At 32.6% G+C, this 20,373-nt stretch overlaps 1 protein-coding gene across 6 annotated transcripts in view; it reads right to left on the reverse strand.

Moving 5' to 3' along the window:
* The window catches only part of UBR3 (ubiquitin protein ligase E3 component n-recognin 3), a 170,511-nt gene that overhangs the window by 68,875 nt on the left and 81,263 nt on the right, over positions 1–20,373 (reverse strand). For 3 of the 6 annotated variants that reach the window (XM_033111956.1, XM_033111955.1, XM_033111957.1), the window contains exons 20-25: positions 13,932–14,073; positions 10,430–10,534; positions 9,068–9,241; positions 8,848–8,880; positions 6,766–7,226; positions 4,364–4,452 (exon numbers count right to left, since the gene is read on the reverse strand). In XM_033111956.1, coding sequence (XP_032967847.1) covers positions 4,364–4,452; positions 6,766–7,226; positions 8,848–8,880; positions 9,068–9,241; positions 10,430–10,534; positions 13,932–14,073 — 1,004 coding nt within the window. The remainder of the gene's footprint in view (positions 1–4,363; positions 4,453–6,765; positions 7,227–8,847; positions 8,881–9,067; positions 9,242–10,429; positions 10,535–13,931; positions 14,074–20,373) is intronic. The other 3 variants (XM_033111960.1, XM_033111959.1, XM_033111958.1) reach the window with 1 other exon arrangement.

A 20,373-nucleotide genomic window follows, 5' to 3' on the forward strand; every position in this document is an offset into this window, starting at 1 on the left:
TAATGGGTCAAAATGAAAAGATTTCAAAAGAAAGTACCAAAGGCCAGTAAGATTTGATATGTGATTACTGTTTTTTTAGGAAGAAAATTTTAGTACAGAGAAGAGGATATGTGTCTGATTGCTCTCAAGTTCAAAGGAGAATAGAGAAATACCTGACTTAAATTGACATGAAATAATTCAGTCCCATGTTAAGTGCCAAAGAACTAGAATTTCATTAACTCTACTTCACATACAAGGAAAAGATAGTTTTCCTTTTTTTTTATGTCTTGGCACCATCCACATGAAAACTTCAAGGAAATCCTAATACCAACATGCAACATCAAAGAAGCTGCTAAGTCAGCTTTTCTAGTTTTTAAATAAGGCTTGACAGTCTTCTACAGTGATACAGTGCTGAAGGGATGAAAATAAAATAGATGACCTCTTTTCATGCATAGTTATTTTTATTTGAATTCAGGGTTTAATAATTACAGATACTAATGTCCCTTTTTTCCTTCAAGAAACTAAAAAGATCCTGGTTAATTTGTTTAAAAAAAAGAAGAAAATTACTGCTTGTGTATATTCTATAATGAGTTAAAATATATTGTTGGTAATTTATGATTGATTCTATCATTTTGGTATATTTGTAATACAGTTATTCTCTTCTCACATTCTGTATTCCATCCTGGGACCTCCAACCTCCTAAATGACTTTTTCAGTTTGCATACATTAAGATTCACTCTGCTGTAAAGTTCTGTGGGTTTTGACAAATGCATAGTGTTATGTATGTATCCAACCTTACAGTATCACACAGAGTAATTTAGCTGCTTTAAAGAATCCTGTGTTTCACCTATTGAGCCCACCACTGCTCCCCCGTGCTGGTAACCACTAGTTTGTTTACTCTTTCTATATTTTTGCCTTTTCCAAAATATCATACAGTATAATTAGAAATATACAGTACATACCCTTTGCAGACTGTCTACTTTCACTAAGCAATATGTATTTAAGATTTATCTATGTCCTTGCATGGTTTTTATAGTTCATTCCTTTTTATTACTGAATAGTATTCCATTGCATGGATGTACCACAGTTTATTCATCTATTGAAATATATCTTGGCTATTTCCAGTTTTGAGCAATTATGAATAAAGCTGCTATAAACACTCATGTGTAGATTTTTGTGTGGATATAAGTTTTTACATTAATTGGGTAAATGCATAACAGCATGATGGCTAGATCATAGTTAAGACTAAGTTTAGCTTTATAGAAAAATGTCAAACTCCTAAACCAGAAAATTTCAAGAGAAAGAATTTTTTGTACTTTTAAATGGCAACACATGGGGAAAAAATCTGAGTGTCAGATTTACATCACTGTAACTGGATTATTATTATTATTATAAATTATTAGTTAATAGGTATTAAAACTATATGAGTAATGACTGAAAACTTCCCTAACTTGGTGAAATAGACATACAGGCCCAGGAAGTGCAGAGAGTCCCAAACAAGATGAACCCAAAGAGGCCCACAACAAGACACATCATAATTAAAATGCCAAAGGATAAAGACTAAGAAAGAACCTTAAAAAAAAAAGAACAAGAGAAAAGCAGTTACCTACAAAGGAGCTTCCACAAGACTCTCTGCTGATTTCTTAACAGAAATATTGCAGGCCAAAAGGGAGTGGCATGAAATATCCAAAGTGATAAAACGCAAGGACCCACAACCACGACTACTCTACCCAGCAAAGCTATCATTTAGAATCGAAGGACAGATAAGGAACTTCCCAGACAAGAAAAAGCTAAAGGAGTTCCTCACCACCAAACCAGTATTACAAGGAATCTTAGAGGGACTTAAGACAAAAAAAAAAAAAAGATTTAAAAAATGAATAATAAAATGGCAATAACTACATCTCTAGCAACAATTTCTTTCAATGTCAGTGGATTAAATGTTCCGATCAAAAGAAAGCATGACTGAATAGGTAAGAAAACAATACCTTTACATATGCTGCCCACAAGAGACTCACTTCAGACAGAAAGACACACACAGACTCAAAGTAAAGAAATGGGAAAAAGATATTTCACGAAAATGAAAAAGAAAGAGAGAAAAAAAAGGCTGGGTAGCAATACCTATACCACACAAAGTGGACTTTAAAACAAAGACTATAATAAGAGACAAAGAAGGACCCAGTAATCCCACTTCTGGGTATTTATCCGAAGAAACCCAAACGCTACTTCAAGGGAACATGTGCATCCATATGTTCATTGCAGCAGTGTTTACAATGGCCAAGATGCGGAGGCAGCCTGGGTGTCTGTCAATGGAAGAATGGATAAAGAGGAGGTGGTAATATATACTGTGGAATATTGCTCGTCCATGGAAGGGAATGCGTTCTTGTCATCTGTAGCAGCATGGATGGACCTGGAAGGTATTCTACTGAGTGGAGTATGTCAGACAGAGAAAGACAGATGCAATGTGATTTCACTTACACGTGGAATCTAAAGAAAATAAACAAACAAACAAAACAGAAACAAACTCATAGATACAGAGAACATTTTGATGGTTGCCAGATGGGAGGTGGGTTGGGGGGCAGGGTGAAAAAAGTGAAGAGATTAAGAAGTACAAATTGGTAGTTACAAAACAATTATAGGGATGTAAATAAAACATAGGGAATATAGTAAGTAATATGGTAATAACTATGTACAGTGCCAGGTGGGTACTAGACTAATCAGGGGGGTCACTTCTTAAATTATACAAATGTCTAACCACTATGCTGTACCCTTGGAATTAATATAATATTGAATGTCAACTGCAATTGAAAGTTTTTAAAAAGGGGGGAGGTGAACGGGAATAAGAGGTCAACGTAAGTCACGCGGCTATAACATGCAGCACGGGGAATACAGCCAATGACATTGTCATAGTGCGATACAGTGTCAGATGGTTGCTAGTTACCATGGTGATCACTTCTTTAGGTAGATAAATGTTGAAAAACTATGGTGTACACCTGAAACCAATATAATGTTGTATGTTAGCTATATTTTAATACAAACCTTAAAAGAAAAAAAAGAGGCTCTATACTAAATACAGTCTCCTTACAGTGTCTAGGAGTCAGACCACTGGACTCAAAAAAAGTAAATGAATTCTAACACACTACTAAGCCCTGTACTCAACAACATTCAAAAAGTCATATTAATTTTTCAATTTTTAGTCAACCTTTGGATGAAACACTTGATTGTAACTGCAAAACAAAATGTTAGCAACCTCGAAAATTTAAAAGTAAACAAGTAACTTACAAATGGGTGAAGGTAGAGATAAGGAAAAATAAAAGGAAAGATAGAGGTGCTTATTAGTACATTTTATATAAAGGGGTATGAAGAAACTGCTTATAGATACAACAATTGATAGATACTTATATTTAATATGTAAAAAACAAAAAATATAATTGTCAATATTTGGAAAGAAGAAGTAAAAGAAGAAGAGATGGAGACAAGGAAAGTAATGTCAATCAACTAAACCTTCATCTTTCATATAAGTCAACTGATACAAAGCTAATTCAATAAACAGAATTTAAGTATTCTTTATATCCAAGATAGATCCTGAACATAAAATCCACTGTTGATGGTTTAGGAGACACTATGCTAAATCTGGACTGACCTCCTCTACACACCTCTCCGGACATTGGTTATATACAATGCTTACGTGCAAAGAAGTGCATGAGAATGTATGTGCTTGTTTAAATACACATATGTGTATATATTTCAACTAAATGCATGACTTTATTTTCTTTCAGCATTTTTGTTTAAAAAAAAATCGCTGGAATGCAAGAATTAGGGAAGGGAGTATCCTGGTTAACTAAAGACTAAGATTTATTAAGATTTAATTTATTTCTCCAATGTTTGTAAAAGATTATTCATAGAAATCTACCATGACACAGGAAAATGGCATTGCCTCTCATTGTATAAATGCCAATGCTAATCCTAATGAAGTGAGAAGTACACCTGACTTAAGAAATACTGAAGAGGTGGCAGAAGGAGAAGGCACTAAAAGTATCTGAAAACTATTTTAAGGATCTTCGGATATCTTCACAGGAAAAAAATCAAAATAAATAAATGCATACTGATGAATCTCACAAACCTAAAAGGATAGTTTAACAGAAGAGAACAGTGGGAGGATACTTCATTGCTATCATCAGGAAGAACTTTCTAACAACTGCAGCTACTCAACAATAGAATGGACTGCCTATAATAAAGGTCTGATCCTCTATTACATTATTGTTTTAATAAATAAATCAGAAATCACCTATCTGTAATGTTTAAAACTGGTAGAAGATTAGATTAGCTAACCCCTAACGTAGTAACTATATTTATGAGAGTTCTAAATTAATAAATTTTGACTTACCAACATCCATTGCAGTTTCCATGAAGCTTTTCTGTCGTGAAGCAAACTCTGCAAGCAATTTCTGCTGCCTCTCTCTAGCCTTTTGTCGCCTAGATTAAACAGAAATAAAGTGATAAGTACCAGGCGTGCTAAAGACTTACCTACTATCTTTCAGGAGTACATAATGTATAAAAAGGCCTTGGCACACAGTTGAGAACGAATTTTCTGAACTATGTATTAAATTTCATATAAAATTGTCCGTAAAAGGATTCCACTGCTTTAAAATGGTTTGAAAATCACTGGCTTAAATAAAAATAAAATCCATGATTTATTTTAAAATGTGAAATAATAATTAGATAGAAAATTTGGATTTCCAACAATACAATTTCCTAAGCATATGTAAACTGGTAGCAAGAGCAAGAAGAGTTTTTTTTAGCAAAGAGCTCACAATTTAACCTGAGGCACAAATAATAGCAAACTAGTTGCTAAAAGAAGCTATGATGTTTACATATGAACAGACTCTAAAAGATAAGAATAGTCTGATTTACTCTTACCTTTAGAATAGGTCTCTCCTAATAGAGAATGAACAGAAGCCAGGAACTGTCCCAGTTTCTACTCAGAAATATTCCAAGTTTAGTTTAGTGTTTTTGAAGTAGAAGAATTTGAAAGAGTCTCAAATATAAAGAATAAAACTATATTCCGAACCTAAGCATGAATATTCCTCTGTATTAATTATATTCTATTACTTATTCGTTATCTACTTCCACAGAGTATTTTAATTTGAAGCTGGTTAACACACACACACACACACACACACACACACACACACACACACAAAATACAACAAGACTATAACATAAGAATAGAAAAAGTAAACTAATAAAGTAATAAGATAGGCTTCCCTAGATTTGAGGATGCTAACAACACTAGTGAGCATAAAATCTTACCTCCAGTTAAGGGAAGGTTAAAATATTAATTTAAAGCAAGAGAAGAGGGAGAAGAAAAAGATTAAAAGGTGACTTATATGAGGTGTGATCAAACAATATGGTGAACGTTTCAATAAAAAAATATGTATTTCAGTAAAAGACACATTGCCATTAATACCCCTCACTTTGAACACACTTATCCCATCATTCTTGCCACTTTCTGAAGCAGTTCTGGAAGTCCTCTTTTGACAGAATTTGCCATCCCAGGGGAACCTTTCTGTTGTGATCAAAAAATACAGTGAAGACTGCTGCTGAGTGCCATCCAACAGAAAGACAGGGATTCTCGATACAGGAAGCAGCAAAGGGGCACGTCAAACCTTAGTGTGTCACAAATTTCAATTTGTTCAGCGCAGTCAGTCGTGTATGAGCTACGGTTGAGAGAAGGTGTGTTTTAAAGTGTGCTGTAAATCATCCTCCATCATGGCAACACTCTGTGTCACACATTGTTTCTGGCATACGGCAATTTCTGTCAAATAAAAACATTACAGTGTGTCCTCATCCACCTTATTCACCGGATCTGGCACCATGCAACTTCTGGCTCTTCCCCAAAGTCAAAATGATTCAGGACATCAAGGCAGCCACAACAGCACAACTAAAGACACTCATGAAAGAGGACTTCCAGAACTGCTTCAGAAAGTGGCAAGAACAATGGAATAAGTGTGTTTGAAGCAAGGGAGAGTATTTTGAAGGGAATTAATGGCAATGTGTCTTTTACTGAAATAAAATTTTTAATTTAAACATTCACCGTATTTTTTGATCTGTACTTCACTGGACATCTTCAGCTGGATGTCTTCCCCTTAAACTCAGTAATGCACAAAATTGAGCATATCAATTTTACTGCTAAGCCTCCTCTTATCCTCCCTAATCTTGATAAACAGGAACACCATCCAAGAAAGATTTTTTAACAACTTATTAATACTATACTATGATTTAACAACAAATAAAAAAAATCTAAAGTTCCAAAAGCTAGAACCATAAGTATGCTTTAATAAATTATTTAACAATTAGTGATCATATATTGGAAACATTGAAAAGGACCAAAAGGAACTAAAACAGATTTTTGAGAAACATTTAAAATATTTTTTTAAATTTTCTGTTCTCATTTAAAGCTGAATTGATAACGGTTTTTGAAAACAGCAGGAAAATTATTCGATCCCCACAATAGTAACAGAAGTAGTAATTTTTCCAAAGAGGCCTACAAGTTTAGGACAGCATCAAAGCTGGGGTCAGAAACTCTCACCTTCTCACCCCCAACTAACTCAAGATACTACACACACAAGCACTGCCCATGTTTGCTTCTAATTATCTTACAAACGAATCAGCTATAATTATAGATGCTAAGCATCCAGGTGATTCACGTCAGATGGCCAAAAAGGAAGATATATCAAATCTTCAACTGTACCATACATGTTTGAAAGATTAAAAATAAAAAATTACCTTTCTTCTTTGTCCAATGTTTTCTTCTCTGCTGCAGTGATTTTTTTGGGCGGGACAGGAGGGGTCACTTTTCTACATATCTCTTCAATGATGCGTTTGTTCATTCTGCTTTGCAATGCAGCTTTCAGTAAAATTCTTTCTACTGCAGTTATACCATCTCCATGACTATATTTAGGAATTTCTGGTTGGATTAAAATTTCTATGTCATCAAGCCAAGGAGGATAGTACGAGTTTTGTTTTCCTGAGAGTTTGTGGTGAAGTTTAATTAGCAAAGACAATATGCTTTCTTTAATTTCCAAAATGGCTGTAGTTAACTGTAGAGCTGAACCAGGAGCAGACCATTTACTTGAAGTTTTGGGACGAACCACCTGATTTGCTTCACTGTTACTGCGATTGATGATCTCCTGAAACTTCTTTCTACGCTCTGCTACTAAGCTGAAAACTTGAGCAGTACCAGAATTCTACCATTAAAAAAAGAGAAAGAAATCAAGAGAAGTTATCCAGTGTCAAGCTTAAACACGTACTAGTACCACATTTTCCAAAGGGAATGTTCCAAGTTTCAACCAAGTACTTATTCAGTAGATCCTCTCTTTAAGGAAACCTGTCCCTTCACCTCTTTCGCAAATATACTTAGTTAGTCCCACTCAATCTGAAAACAATGAGGAGAAAGAGATTATCCATGGTAACACCTCTTTTATAACCTCCTAGGCCTATCTACCAGAGAAAATAGACAAAACTTGAGTAGTATCTATAATCATAATGAAGACAAATCATAAACTAAGTTCCTCATCAATTTAAAGGAAGAAAAGCTATTCTATCCAACATTCAAGAATACTATACTCTTTACTTTTAGAAGACTGCTCGCTACATTTTCTAGTTAAGAAATTATAATTATAATTTACAATTAAAATTATAATTATTTTCAATTTAATGAATCTGAACTAATTAATTTCATTTTTAAGGAACTTCAAAAGTTTGAAAATTACTTCTAACATATGTGCTCAAAGTTACTAAGATGAAATATAAAGATGAAAAATCAAATTGATCTGTTTCATATTTGAATATCACTGTAATTTATTTGAATATTTTTAAACTATTTTTCTCAATAATTTATTTTCTAAATAGCCTTTATGCTAAAGCAGTCATATTGCATTAGGACTCTTAGAAATCATCTTTTAATTAAAATACAAGTTAGCTTAATGGATTTCATTAATTTTTTAAAGCAAGAATATAAAAAGGATGCTCCAATATCAGCTGAGCTTTTATGAGGTAAATTACAGTTACACTATTTTTCAACATCCAAGCTGTTTTTCAAAGTACTCTCTCTACCAGCATTAGAGGCAAAAGCTGATTCTTATAGAGATTCCAATATTTTAATCAAAATTCTTTATGATGTTTACAGCAAAAACATACTGTCAAAGGCAAAGAAAGCTCCTAAAAATGGACTCTATGATGAGAAATGTCTGATTCAATGTTCTCTACTCACAAAAATATAGATTGCAGGGATAAGAGATGCTTAAGTTTGGTTATTTGGCATGTCATTTCAAGACATTTCATTTCTGCTTTTTAAAAATTAATTAAGCTACATGCAATGAGAGAGCTGATTTTCAAAATGACTCCAAATACACAATATATGAAGTTTAAGATTTCTGGGCTTATTTCATCAAAGTTAATTAATTGCCATAGGAGCAAACAATAAAAAAATGTAAATGGGCATGCTGCCAGCAATTACAGATTAAAATTTATTTTGATTTAGAAAACATTTATTTTTAAGATGTTAGTAACAATGCTAAATGCAAACAGACCCAAATGTGCTGCTTATAATTGCTCTAAAATACTTCTAACACTACTAAGAAAAACCCACTATTAAATACTCAGTATTATTTTTTAGGTTCAATAATTTGAATTTTCTTTAAAACTAAGCCTAAATCACTATATAAAATCACACACACATACATTAGAGAAACACTTTTCTAAATTTAACCACATTAATTAAACATACACATACAAATACTTCAGTGTTTTTCCCCATTTCCAGTTAAAGCCATATTGCCAGTTAATGCAAATATCATATACATCTACCTCTCTTTGAAGAACTTTAGGCCGTCGTGAACTCTGGCAGATTAAAGGAAAAAGACAGGTGAGGCAGAAATTGCTTAAATATATCAGAGGAAATCAAAGACAATTTAAAGTTATCTACAACCACATTTATTTTTCTTTTGGGTATCACGGGATGATCTAAACAATATATTCCAACATAACATAAAGTCTTTCCTTTTTTCTTTCTCTCTTCTACACTTACATGTAAAGAACCCAAGCTATCAGAGCTGGTACTTGCAGATGAATCTCTCTTCACTTCAGGAGCAGTCTCTGGAACTCTCACTCTAACATAGTTTATAAAGTGTCTCATGTTGGATACTAAATTACTGCCAGGAAACCAACTGTCATGACAACGTTCTGGTCCACACACTGATGCCTAAAACATAAACATAATAAATATCAAACCTTGTCAAGCCAGGTCTATGGTACAATAAAGATGTAACAAGCCCCCCAAAATCATCCACTTCCTATAATTCTTGAATCCCTACAGCCTCAACCACAAATTATAAAGTGCTAATAAAACCAAATTCAAACACAAAATACAAGATAAATTTCTCAATACTAAAATGAGTAAGTTCAATGGAACTCAGCTAAATTTCTCCTGAAAAAAAGAGACATTTTTTAATCTGGAAATACTGAACAGTACAGAAAATTTGTCATCACACATTAGTAATAATTCATAATATAGCCAAATAATACTAATTTGGACTAATTGTGGAAGAACATGTAAAAAAACAACAAAAAGTCTGAGCTAGTTTTAGAGGAATCTTAATGATCCTTTGCTATCTATGAAAAAATGTTAATTCAACTTTGACTACAAAGGACTGCCAACTCTTTTTTGTTTGTTTTTTGCTATTATGTTTGGTAGTATTTTGTCTTTTTGGAGAGACGGGTTAAAAAGATCTTATGCTCCGAAAATCAATTTGTAGTAACAATTGCTATTACGAAATGATATTTCTGAAGTCCTGAAACATATTAACTTGTATACATAAGTACTTTAAATATGCTCCCATAAAACAGTATTTACTCCACTAATTTTAAATCTTATATAAAAAAATTTGCTACTCAAAAACAATCCCTAATTATGAGTGACTTTTCATATTTTCTGTATAACTTGGCTTCTTAAACAGCAATGTACATTGTTTCTGTAATTACAAAAAAAAAGTTTTTAAAAATCTGTAATAAAAAGGCAAAAAAGGGACCTTAAAAAAAAAAAAAGCAATCCCTAATCAAATTATTAAAATTTCTAGACTGAACTCCTAACAATTATCAGTAATGAATGCTATTAGCATAACACCAAAATACATTAACTAGTTTTCTTAGATCTATATATTATGGATTTATAAATTTCAAACTCAATAATTCCATAAGTAGAATTTAATGTATCAGTGAAACCTCTAAAAGAACATACGGATTTAAAGATTTAAAAAAAGCCTGTTTCAGTAGTTCTTAAGAAGATCTCATATGAGTATGATGAGTCCATAAATACATTTTGAGATGATATACTACATTTATTGAGGCATGTTTTAAACTTTAATATTTAAAAATACAAGCAACTACTTACCTCTTCATCTGATTCCTCATCAGCTGAATTTTCAAGTCCCAGTTCAATCAGATATAAAACCATGCAGAGTACATGTTCTGACAGATTTTGATGATCCATCAATATCTTTAAAAAGGGGGGGAAATGCCTTATAACTACTTTTTCCATAAAAAATATTTTATTTAAATATCCAAAAACATTTTAATGTTATGAAAATAAACATGTGTGCATGTGCGTGTGTGTGTAAATATATAACATGATCAGATATGTAAATAAAGCTACATCTTGGTGAAAAGACAAACTAAAACCAAAAATACAGGGTCCCTTGCAAAATTATATAGTAATTTACGTTAATATCCAAAAATAAGGGTATGCTGATTTCCTAAAGGTTAATACATTAAATGGACCACTAAAATCATTATAAATATACTAATATCTAAGAAAATAATTTAACAAGAATATTTTATATCCTAATTTGTTGACACTCTTCTCCTGATGATAAGGATACCAGATAAATAAGTTTTTTAAATAGGACAATTCATGCAAATGTGTTTAGTATAGCACCTGGCATATAACTGGGAGCACAATAAATGTTTATGGAGCATTGATGTTCTTGAAATCTGTCTCTAAAATTAAAGTTCTGAGCCTGAGTATTTTGTGCAGTTATGTAAATGTGTATGTTAGTGTGTGGTTTGTATGGGTGAGAAAGGAAAAACAAAAGCAAATAGTTAGGAGAGAAGTTTCTCTGAGGAAACCAATAAATCTGACCTTCTACAGGAAACCAATAAATCTGACCTTCTACACAATATAAGCCTTATACATCTTATGCAGGATTTCAGGACTAACCTATACCAATCACCCATTCAGTATGATACAACACACCACTAACCGGAATGGACTGGCAGGTATCATTTTGTCCTCGTTATAAAAAAGCCATCTGGCCAAACAATGGAAGGGATAAGAGGAAGAGGTTCTACAGGGAGTAGCATGGTCAGCTGTGGGTGAGATTGCAGAGAAGGAAAACGAGGACAGTCTAGGCTGAACCTAATAGAAACTGCCGAAATGGCTGAGGGGACTCAAAAGGACTTAGTCACTTAAAAGCTAATCTACTGTGACTAAAGAATAAAGACTTTCAATTCACTGACTTTCTAATGATTATTTTGACTACTGAGAAGGCTTTTTTCATTCATCTTTTTGTGGCACAGTGGTGAGGAGCCTGTAGCCTTTCAAAACCTTTTTTAAAATCTTATTTTTATATAAACTCTGTATATATCTAGCTATTTGATCTTGAGCAACACACACTGGCCTTAGTTTTCTCATCTTTAAGACTGGAATTATAGTCCAGAATTGTGAAAATTACATGAGTGAATATCTGTGATTTGCTTGGTATAGTACCTAGCAATGGTGTTCAACAAACAGTAGGTAGGTGGTGAGGACGCTGGAAGGAGCAAGAGAACAGCAGGAAGGGGCTGAAGCTGGGCAACCGAGGTCATCCCTTCAGATCCACTATTTACAGAGAGTAAACCAAGGCTCAGCCAGCCACACACCCAACTAGTGTAAGCAACACTGGAAAACAGTTTTCAGACCCCTAACTATTGCCTATCATTACTATACTGCCTCCTTTTGATAAATAGAACATTACCAGCGACATTAAAATAATTTTGGCTTAAAATCCTGTGACATTATATTTTACAGGTTCAAATGAGTAACTTAAAAGCCAAGGGAAGGAATTGTTTTATTAGGTACTGCAAAAGAAAGAGTTTTCTGGAAAGTTTTATTAACACATTCTATCTTAATGTTTATAACATTCAACATGGCAGAAGATCAAATGGTTTACTGACATTGATTTTTTGAAAGTTGATTTGCCACTGCAATGTCAATTAGAGAAGATTTTTCCTATTATTATTAAAGTAAGGAAAGCTATTATAAAGTTCAGACTTTTAAAAATTTGTTCATAATAATGTTGTAACAACTAAAAGATTGCCTTTCTGTTTTTGACAAAATACTAATTTTACATTGGAAACTATAAGCGGAACATAAATTGTTTGCAGTAAGTCTTTTCTTAATTTTTAAATCATGAATTATTGACTTATTAATTATAACAGTACTCAGCTTTACCATCTGAACTAGTTATTTAACCTCTAAAACTCAATAATCATCTGAAAAATGGGAATAATAACAGAACTTTCACTCCAATTTTTGCTAGAATTAAACAAAGTAATGTATATAAGTCTAATTAAAGCATTTGAAAGAAAATCCGGGACTAAATAAACATTCAAAAAAATGTCTGTTATTTATAAATAAGTACAAATAATCTTTTCAGTAAGAAAAATATTCCACTTTTTTTAATGAAGAAAAAATCATTTTACTGAATAATCCTCTTGGGAATTAATGAAAATAAACCATTCAAGATAGTTTTTGAGACACATGTCTGAAATATTAACAGGAGTAACTTTTACGAATAAAATGAAAAATTGATCATAAGGCAAGAGTTGAAAAGAATTGGGGAGTACAGAAATCTAAAAGCATTATTTAATTTACATAGCAAACATTAAGAAAAAACCTAAAGTGTCTACTTAACTAAGTTTAGTGTATATTTTCTTAAGTAATTAAAAATATACATGTAGTAATTGGAAATTTGCTTAACAAATATGCTTACTTTTCTTTTTATGTCTTTTAATATTTCAAATAATAATTAGGAAGAAGAAACATTAGTTTTTCTTTGTATTAAACTGTATGTTTATCATGTCTATAATTACTTTATAGATGTCTATAGCTATTTTATCTATATAACATGAGTATAGGTCTTTTGTCTGTTAATCTCTTATCTAGACCAGATCACAAATATGCTTGCTATATATATATGTGTATATATATATATATATATACACACACACTCTACAATACTATGTATACAATTTTTGAGTACACAATTAACATTAGCCAAATAATAAGTCAGTTCTGTATGAAAAGACCCAAGATAAAACAAATTCCAGGTAACAAGAAAATAAAAGCATCATGTTTTGAGTTTCTAAGGTATTCAAGCAAAGCAAATTCTTAATGCTATCGCATGGGAACCCACTCAAATCCCTCCATGTCACATTCCTGATAAAAGTTAAAAAACCAAGAGAACAATCCTAAACACAGCGTCACTGGCCCCCGTGATTGCCACTAGTTTTATCCTTTTAGTGGATTCTGGTGGTTCTTTGGTCCCTGTTGTTCATCCCATTCCTCCTGTAATCCCACAGTATTTCACTTTGTATTCTACAGAAGCCATAAATAAATACTCCTATCTGAAACTGGATAACATGAATAGTTTCCCACAAAGAGTGGCATAGCTATTCCATTATTTTCAACTTAGAATTCACATATATGTGATTATGACGTATCCTCATACATCTTAAATATATAAATACAGTTTGCGTTATAAATGGTACTTTTATGTAAATACTATCCTTTAGCATTATTATTTGAAAATTACGGAAATAAATTCTGAGTCCTTCTATTCAAATTACTACTGTACCTTGTAAAGCAGAGTGAATAGCACAATGTGTAAAGTTTTACAGTGCAAAAGTCTCATGAGACCTTTATAGCTGGGATGGAGTGGTGTCCTTTTCTTATAGGGAGGCCAGGGATTTCCAGGGAATTTTCCACTCTGTTTTAAACTGGAAAAATAAAACAAAACTAAAATCAGATGATAGACTCAAGATTAAATTGTAGTTTAAATAGTGATTTATAGACATTAATTTTTGTCACATTTTTCTATGCAGTATTATTTTTAATCACAGTGCTCAAAAATGACAAATGGATCTATCCTCTCCACAATGAATATTTCTATTTCCTTTCATAGTGGATAAAAATAAGTAGAGTTGAAAACTAGAAAGAAATATGAATAGGAAAATGTTAAAGGAAAACAAACAGAAAGAATACAAAGTAAAGAAATTTCCAGTTGCAACAATTTGAACAAAATCGATAACCTAAAAATTCTCCCACTACAGATGGGAAAGCTGGACAAAATATAAAATATAGTATTTTAAATGCATATTTGAAGTCACAAAAAAAGAAAGTGGATTTCTCCCAGGTACCACCAAAAAAAAAAAAAAAAAAGGAATTAACAACAAGCACTAACACTGTGTTTTCCAATGGTTTTAATGTCCTTGAGCAGGCAGATCTCAAGGTCTTGGGCTCACACAAGGCTTAGAGATGGAACTGAGATCCCACATAAAGCTGAGATCTTTAAAGAGCTTTACTCTCAATGAAAGGATGACTCACACGGAGAAATAAGAAAGTTTGCCTGAGTCTTCTATGATGGAAAAACAACAGGCTCCCCCAAGAAGATAATAAGTACGAACTTGTATGCAGTAACAGCAGACTCAACACAAAAAAAGCAAAATTGAAGAGATTACATAGAAAAACTGACAAATCTATAACAATAATAGAAGATATTAACATACTTCTGTCTAACAGAAAGCCCAGGAAAAAAAAATTGGTAAGGATTTTGAAGCTTGAACCACAAACAAATAAAGAGCATCCTATAATTAGAGAACACACATAATTTTAAGTACATTTAGAACATTTATAAAAATTAACAAAATAATACGCTGCTAAGCAAATCACAACAAATATCAAAAGAACTACTGTGTTTACCTGAAAATAAGACCTAGCCAGGCAATTGGTTCTTCTGCGTCTTTTGGAGCAAAAATTAATATAAGACCCAGTCTTATTCTACTATAAGACTGGGTATATAACATAACATAATATAATAAAATATAATACATATAATATATACAATATAATACCACATATAATATAATATAATACCAGGTCATATTAATTTTTGTTCCAAAAGAAACATTAGAGCTGATTGTCCGGCTAGGTCTTATTTTTGGGGAAACATGATAATATACGGGACCACAAGCACTTGTCACAAAGCAAATAAAACTAGAAATCAACTAAAAAAATAACACAAACTCCAGATATGCAGACATTTTAAAACACTATGTTCTTAGAAATTCATAGGTCACTATAATCAAAATAGGAATTTTTAAATATTTAGAACCTGAACTATATAAAAAATTGTGGGATACAACTAAAGCAGTACTTGGAAGGAAATTCATAGCCTTAACTGCATGTTTAAAAAAAAAATCAAAAACTAAGCATTTAAGAAAAGAGCAAAAATTCTAAGTTGAAAGATCATAACAAATAATAAAGGAAAAAAGAATGAAATAGAAAACAGTGGAAAAAAGAAACAACAAAATCAAAAGTTTGTTGTTCAAAAAATAGTAAATCTGGCAGTCCCCTGATAAGACTAATCAAGAATAAGAAACTGCAAATACAAATAAATAATAGGAATCAGAAAGGCAGATAGAATTTTTAAATTATTGGTTATATACTTAAGACAAAATAGAAGATTTTGTCAAGAAATATAACTTGACAATCCCTCTCAAAAAGAAATAAAAATTCACTTTAAAGAAAGTGAATCAGGAGTTTTAAATTACAGACCAAAAAATAAAAAATGAGCCCAGATGGTTGACTAGGCAAGTTCTATAAAAACTTCAAGAAACATTCACATGACTAACAATAAAGTTGGACCACTACCTCACACCGTATGTAAAAGTTAACTCAAAATGTATCAAAGACTTTAATAACAGAGCTAAAACTATAAAACCCTTAGAAGAAAACATAGGCATACGTCTTTGTGACTTTGGTTAAGCAATAGATCTGACACCAAAAGCACAAGCACCAAAAGAAAAAAATTGATAAACTGGACTACATCAAAATTAAAAACTTTTGTTTCAAAGAACACTTTTAAAAAAGTAAAAAAAAGAAAAAAATAACCCACAACCCACAGAATGGTAGAAAATATTTGCAAATGATATAGCTGATGAGTCTAGTATTCACAATATATAAAGAGCTCTTAAAATTCAATAATAAAAAGGCAATGCAATTTAAAAAATAGACAAAGGATCTGGAGAGTCCTCCAAAGAAGACATATAAAAGGCCAATAAGCACATGAAAAAATGCTCAACATCATTAATCATCAGGAAAAGACAAATCAAAACTACAGTGAGATGCCACTTCATACCAACAAGGATAGCTATGATCAAAAAGACATAACAACTGCTAAAAAGGCAGTAGAGAAATTGGAACTCTCACATACTGCTTGTACTAGGAATGCAAAATGCTGAAGCTTCTTTAGTAAAGGGTCTGGTATTTCCTCAAACAATTAAACAGTTACTTACCACTGACCCAGCAAGTCCACTCTTAGGCATATATACTCAAGAGCAATGAAAACATATGTCCACACAAACGTTTACAGACGAACATTCATAGTAGTATTATTCATAACAGCCCCACAAGGTGAAAAGAACCCAAATATGATAAATGGATACATAAAAGAGGGATATCCTTACAATGGAATATTATTTTTCAATAAAAAGAAATGAAGTACTGATACATGCCTTGAAGACATGCTAAGTGAAAGAAGCCAGTTACAATTTGATTACATTTATATGAAATGTCACAAATAGGCAAATCTACAGAAACAGAATGTAGATTAGTGGTTACCTAGGACTGGGGGGTTGGGGGAATAGGTAGTGGCTGTCAATGAATACACAGGTTTCTTTTTAGAGTGATGAGTATGTTCTAAAATTTCTTATGGTGATAGTGGCACAACTCTGTACATATACTTAAAACCACTGATTGAACTGTATACTTTAAATGGGTGAATTATATCTAAATAAAGCTGTAAGAAAAAATACATTCAAGATAATCTCCATCTCGTGGCATAAATTTTGGAGACTAGTAAAAGGGTGAAAATACACAGGCAATCCTATGATGTTAATATAACCTTGTTACCAATATACAAACAGAATGATTTTTAAAAATTATAAGACTATTCCTCTTATAAGTACAGTGGAAAAAAGATACTTTTAAAAAAGTAAACCACATCAAGCAATGTTTTACTTTTTAAAGATGGAGTGCCTCATGACAAGATTGGGTTTTTCCCAATAACAAAAGGATATTTGTATTGTATACCATGACCTACACAGGTGCAGGAAAAGCACTTCATAAAATTATAAACTACTAATAAAAATTCCTGGTTAAGCATGCAATAGAAAAGAATTTACTCACCTCATAAAGGGTAACTACAAAACTACTAAAGCAAACATTTTATCTAATAGTGACCCATGAAAAGCATTAGGAACAAGACAAGATGCTTTTCTTCACTGCTATTGTTCAATACTATTCTAGAGACTCTAGCCAGCAAAGACAGATAAGAATGTTTGTGATTCTGTGTATGTGTGTGTGTGTGTATACAAAAAGAAAAGAAACAAAATCATCATTATTCCCAGATAATTTAAATATCCCCAAGGAAAATCTTACGAAATCTACGAATTATTGGAACTAATAAGAATCAAGCTGAACATAAAATGAACAACAAAAATCAACTGCATTCTTATTCACTAAAACAATGAGAAACTATGATCTCAGGAAATATACCACATATAATATCTATAAAAATTATAAGGTAACTGAATAAATCTGACAAAAGATGTCCAAACCCTTTATGGAAAAAATAATAAAACTATTGAAAGAAATTAAGATAACCTAAATAATTGGATATATGCCATGTTCGTGGATAGGAAAATGCATTACTGTTAAGATGGCATTTCTACCAAATTAATTTATGAATTCAGTACACTTTCAATCAAAATCCAAGATGTTTTATCATTAAATTTGGTATGGTCATCATAAAGTTAAAGGGCCAAGAATAAATATTATAAATAGAAGAGAGAAGGAGTAGGAAAAGGAAGAAGAAGAAGTAGAGGAGGAGGAGAAAGGAGGACTTATAGTATTTAAGACAGCGTGTTATTAGTTTATAGAATGAACAAAAGAGAAATAGACCTATATACATACATACAGATACCTAACACAGTCAATTACCTTTATTCACAATAGCTATGTTCTATAAAGTCACCACAAACACTAAATTATCGTCCCAAAGGGAAATACAGGGTTAGGTTCCTGCAAGTCTGGAAGTCACAGAATTTTTGTCAACTGAAATGCCATTTGCATTTATATAGATTCATTTGCCAATGTGTCTGTAAAACAAGCCAGCTCCATCCGCACTGAATTGAAAATCTTCTCTTCTACACAACCTTTTTCCTGAGTAACTCTTAGCAAGTATTTTTTGTTTTAAATTCTTCTGCTATCTCCTGATCTGCAGAACTTATCTTCCCTGCAAGTTTAACATTTTCCACACCATATTACCTTTTGAAACGTGCAAGTCAGCCAGCACCAGGCAAGAAGGGTTTAACATTTTCCTTACCCTGGGTAAATGTGACAGTAAATTTCTTTGGCTTTCAACCTCACAACAATGTCCACTGCACTTTTTTATCAGTCATCATCCCATGAGACCACAAATTTAGCTTTTCAGCTTTTCCATAGCTTCATCACATGCTATGCCTGTTACTGTAGCACTTTTTGGAATGGCTTCATGTACAGATCAGTGAATTTCCTCTACCTTTTTCTGGATATACTATATTACTGATTCGTTACCACCGAATGCACAGCCAACAGCACTATAACTCATGCCTGAATGAAGCGTATCTAACAACGAAGTTTCTGTGTATGGCACACCAAGGCTTTCTTGCCGTTAGGAACACTAGAGAGCACTCCTGCACTACATTTGAGGGCCATTTTAAACAGCAAAATCACCACCAAAGGCCATTTTAAACAGCAAAATCACCACACAAAAATGCAAAACCATGGTATTGAACAGACTGTGAGAAGGACACTTGTTTACAGCATAAGAGCTGAAACAAGAGGGCAGAGCTTTGCTTTGTTCAACCTCAACAAACCTGCCTACACAAATCACCCCACAGTACAGTTCAGACTCCACAAGCTCCAAGGCACTGAGAGCTCTTCATCACAAGCAGCCAGAAATATCAGACATCCAATGAATGCCTCTCGCATGGAATAGTTAGAGACCAGACAACAAAATACTCAACTCAGAGAAAGCAGAGATTATGTAGGTGGGGCAAGAAAAAAAATCTTAAAAATAAATTAAAAAACTATCATCAACATACCAGAGAAATGACTTGCATCTGTAACTCAAGAAGAGGATGCCCTAAAATTGTTCACGTTAATAAAAGGTTTCTATATAGCACTATAGTAGCTACAGAGAAGCATAATTTTCAAAACAATCCCAATAGTTTATGATAAAATATTTCAACTATTCTATTTCTTTCAGCATAGAAAAGCAATTTTTAGTTTTTATTTTGTTTCTTTTTGTTTGCTTTAAGCAGTAGCCCCTAAAAGTGCAGCACCAACATTAATAAAGTGTTCCAAAATAAAGGTTATACATTTATACAATGCAGCAGGTAATACATCATTTTGACTGCTCTTTTCACAAGCATTAATGGAATAATGCAAATGAAAAGCTACATGACAGGAAAAAAAATTTTAAGTGACTCAACCCAACACCTAATTATTGACTAGTTTGAAACAAATATATATAAACTCATACATCATACTTTCAAACATGGGCCAGCATCCATTAACCTTTTAGATGGGAGATGGGAAGCAACAAAAATATCAGAAATTATCGTTTAAAAAAAATTTATTACTGGCTGAAATTAAAACAGCCACTGTATAAAAATTACATTTGTCTTTTGGAAATGACCAGACAATGGTTCCAACACTGCCATTAACAATCACATTTCACCGAACTTTTCTGGCCAGTGTCCTCTTATGTAAAATATAACACTAAACTGAATGGATGGTTTTCCAACTCTTGGTTTGTTTTGTTGTTGTTGTCTTGTTTTTGTTTTTCTTTTCAAAGCTGACCTGCCCATTAAGGGATATTGGGAAAGAAGAAGGGAAGCAGGATGAGCCCCCTCCACTCTCTCAGGCCTCCTCCTGCTGTTGCCCAACCCACTCCTCCAGTGATGGGCCCTGAG

Source organism: Rhinolophus ferrumequinum, chromosome 8, assembly GCF_004115265.2.
Source record: "Rhinolophus ferrumequinum isolate MPI-CBG mRhiFer1 chromosome 8, mRhiFer1_v1.p, whole genome shotgun sequence".
NCBI classification, from domain to species: Eukaryota; Metazoa; Chordata; class Mammalia; order Chiroptera; family Rhinolophidae; genus Rhinolophus; species Rhinolophus ferrumequinum.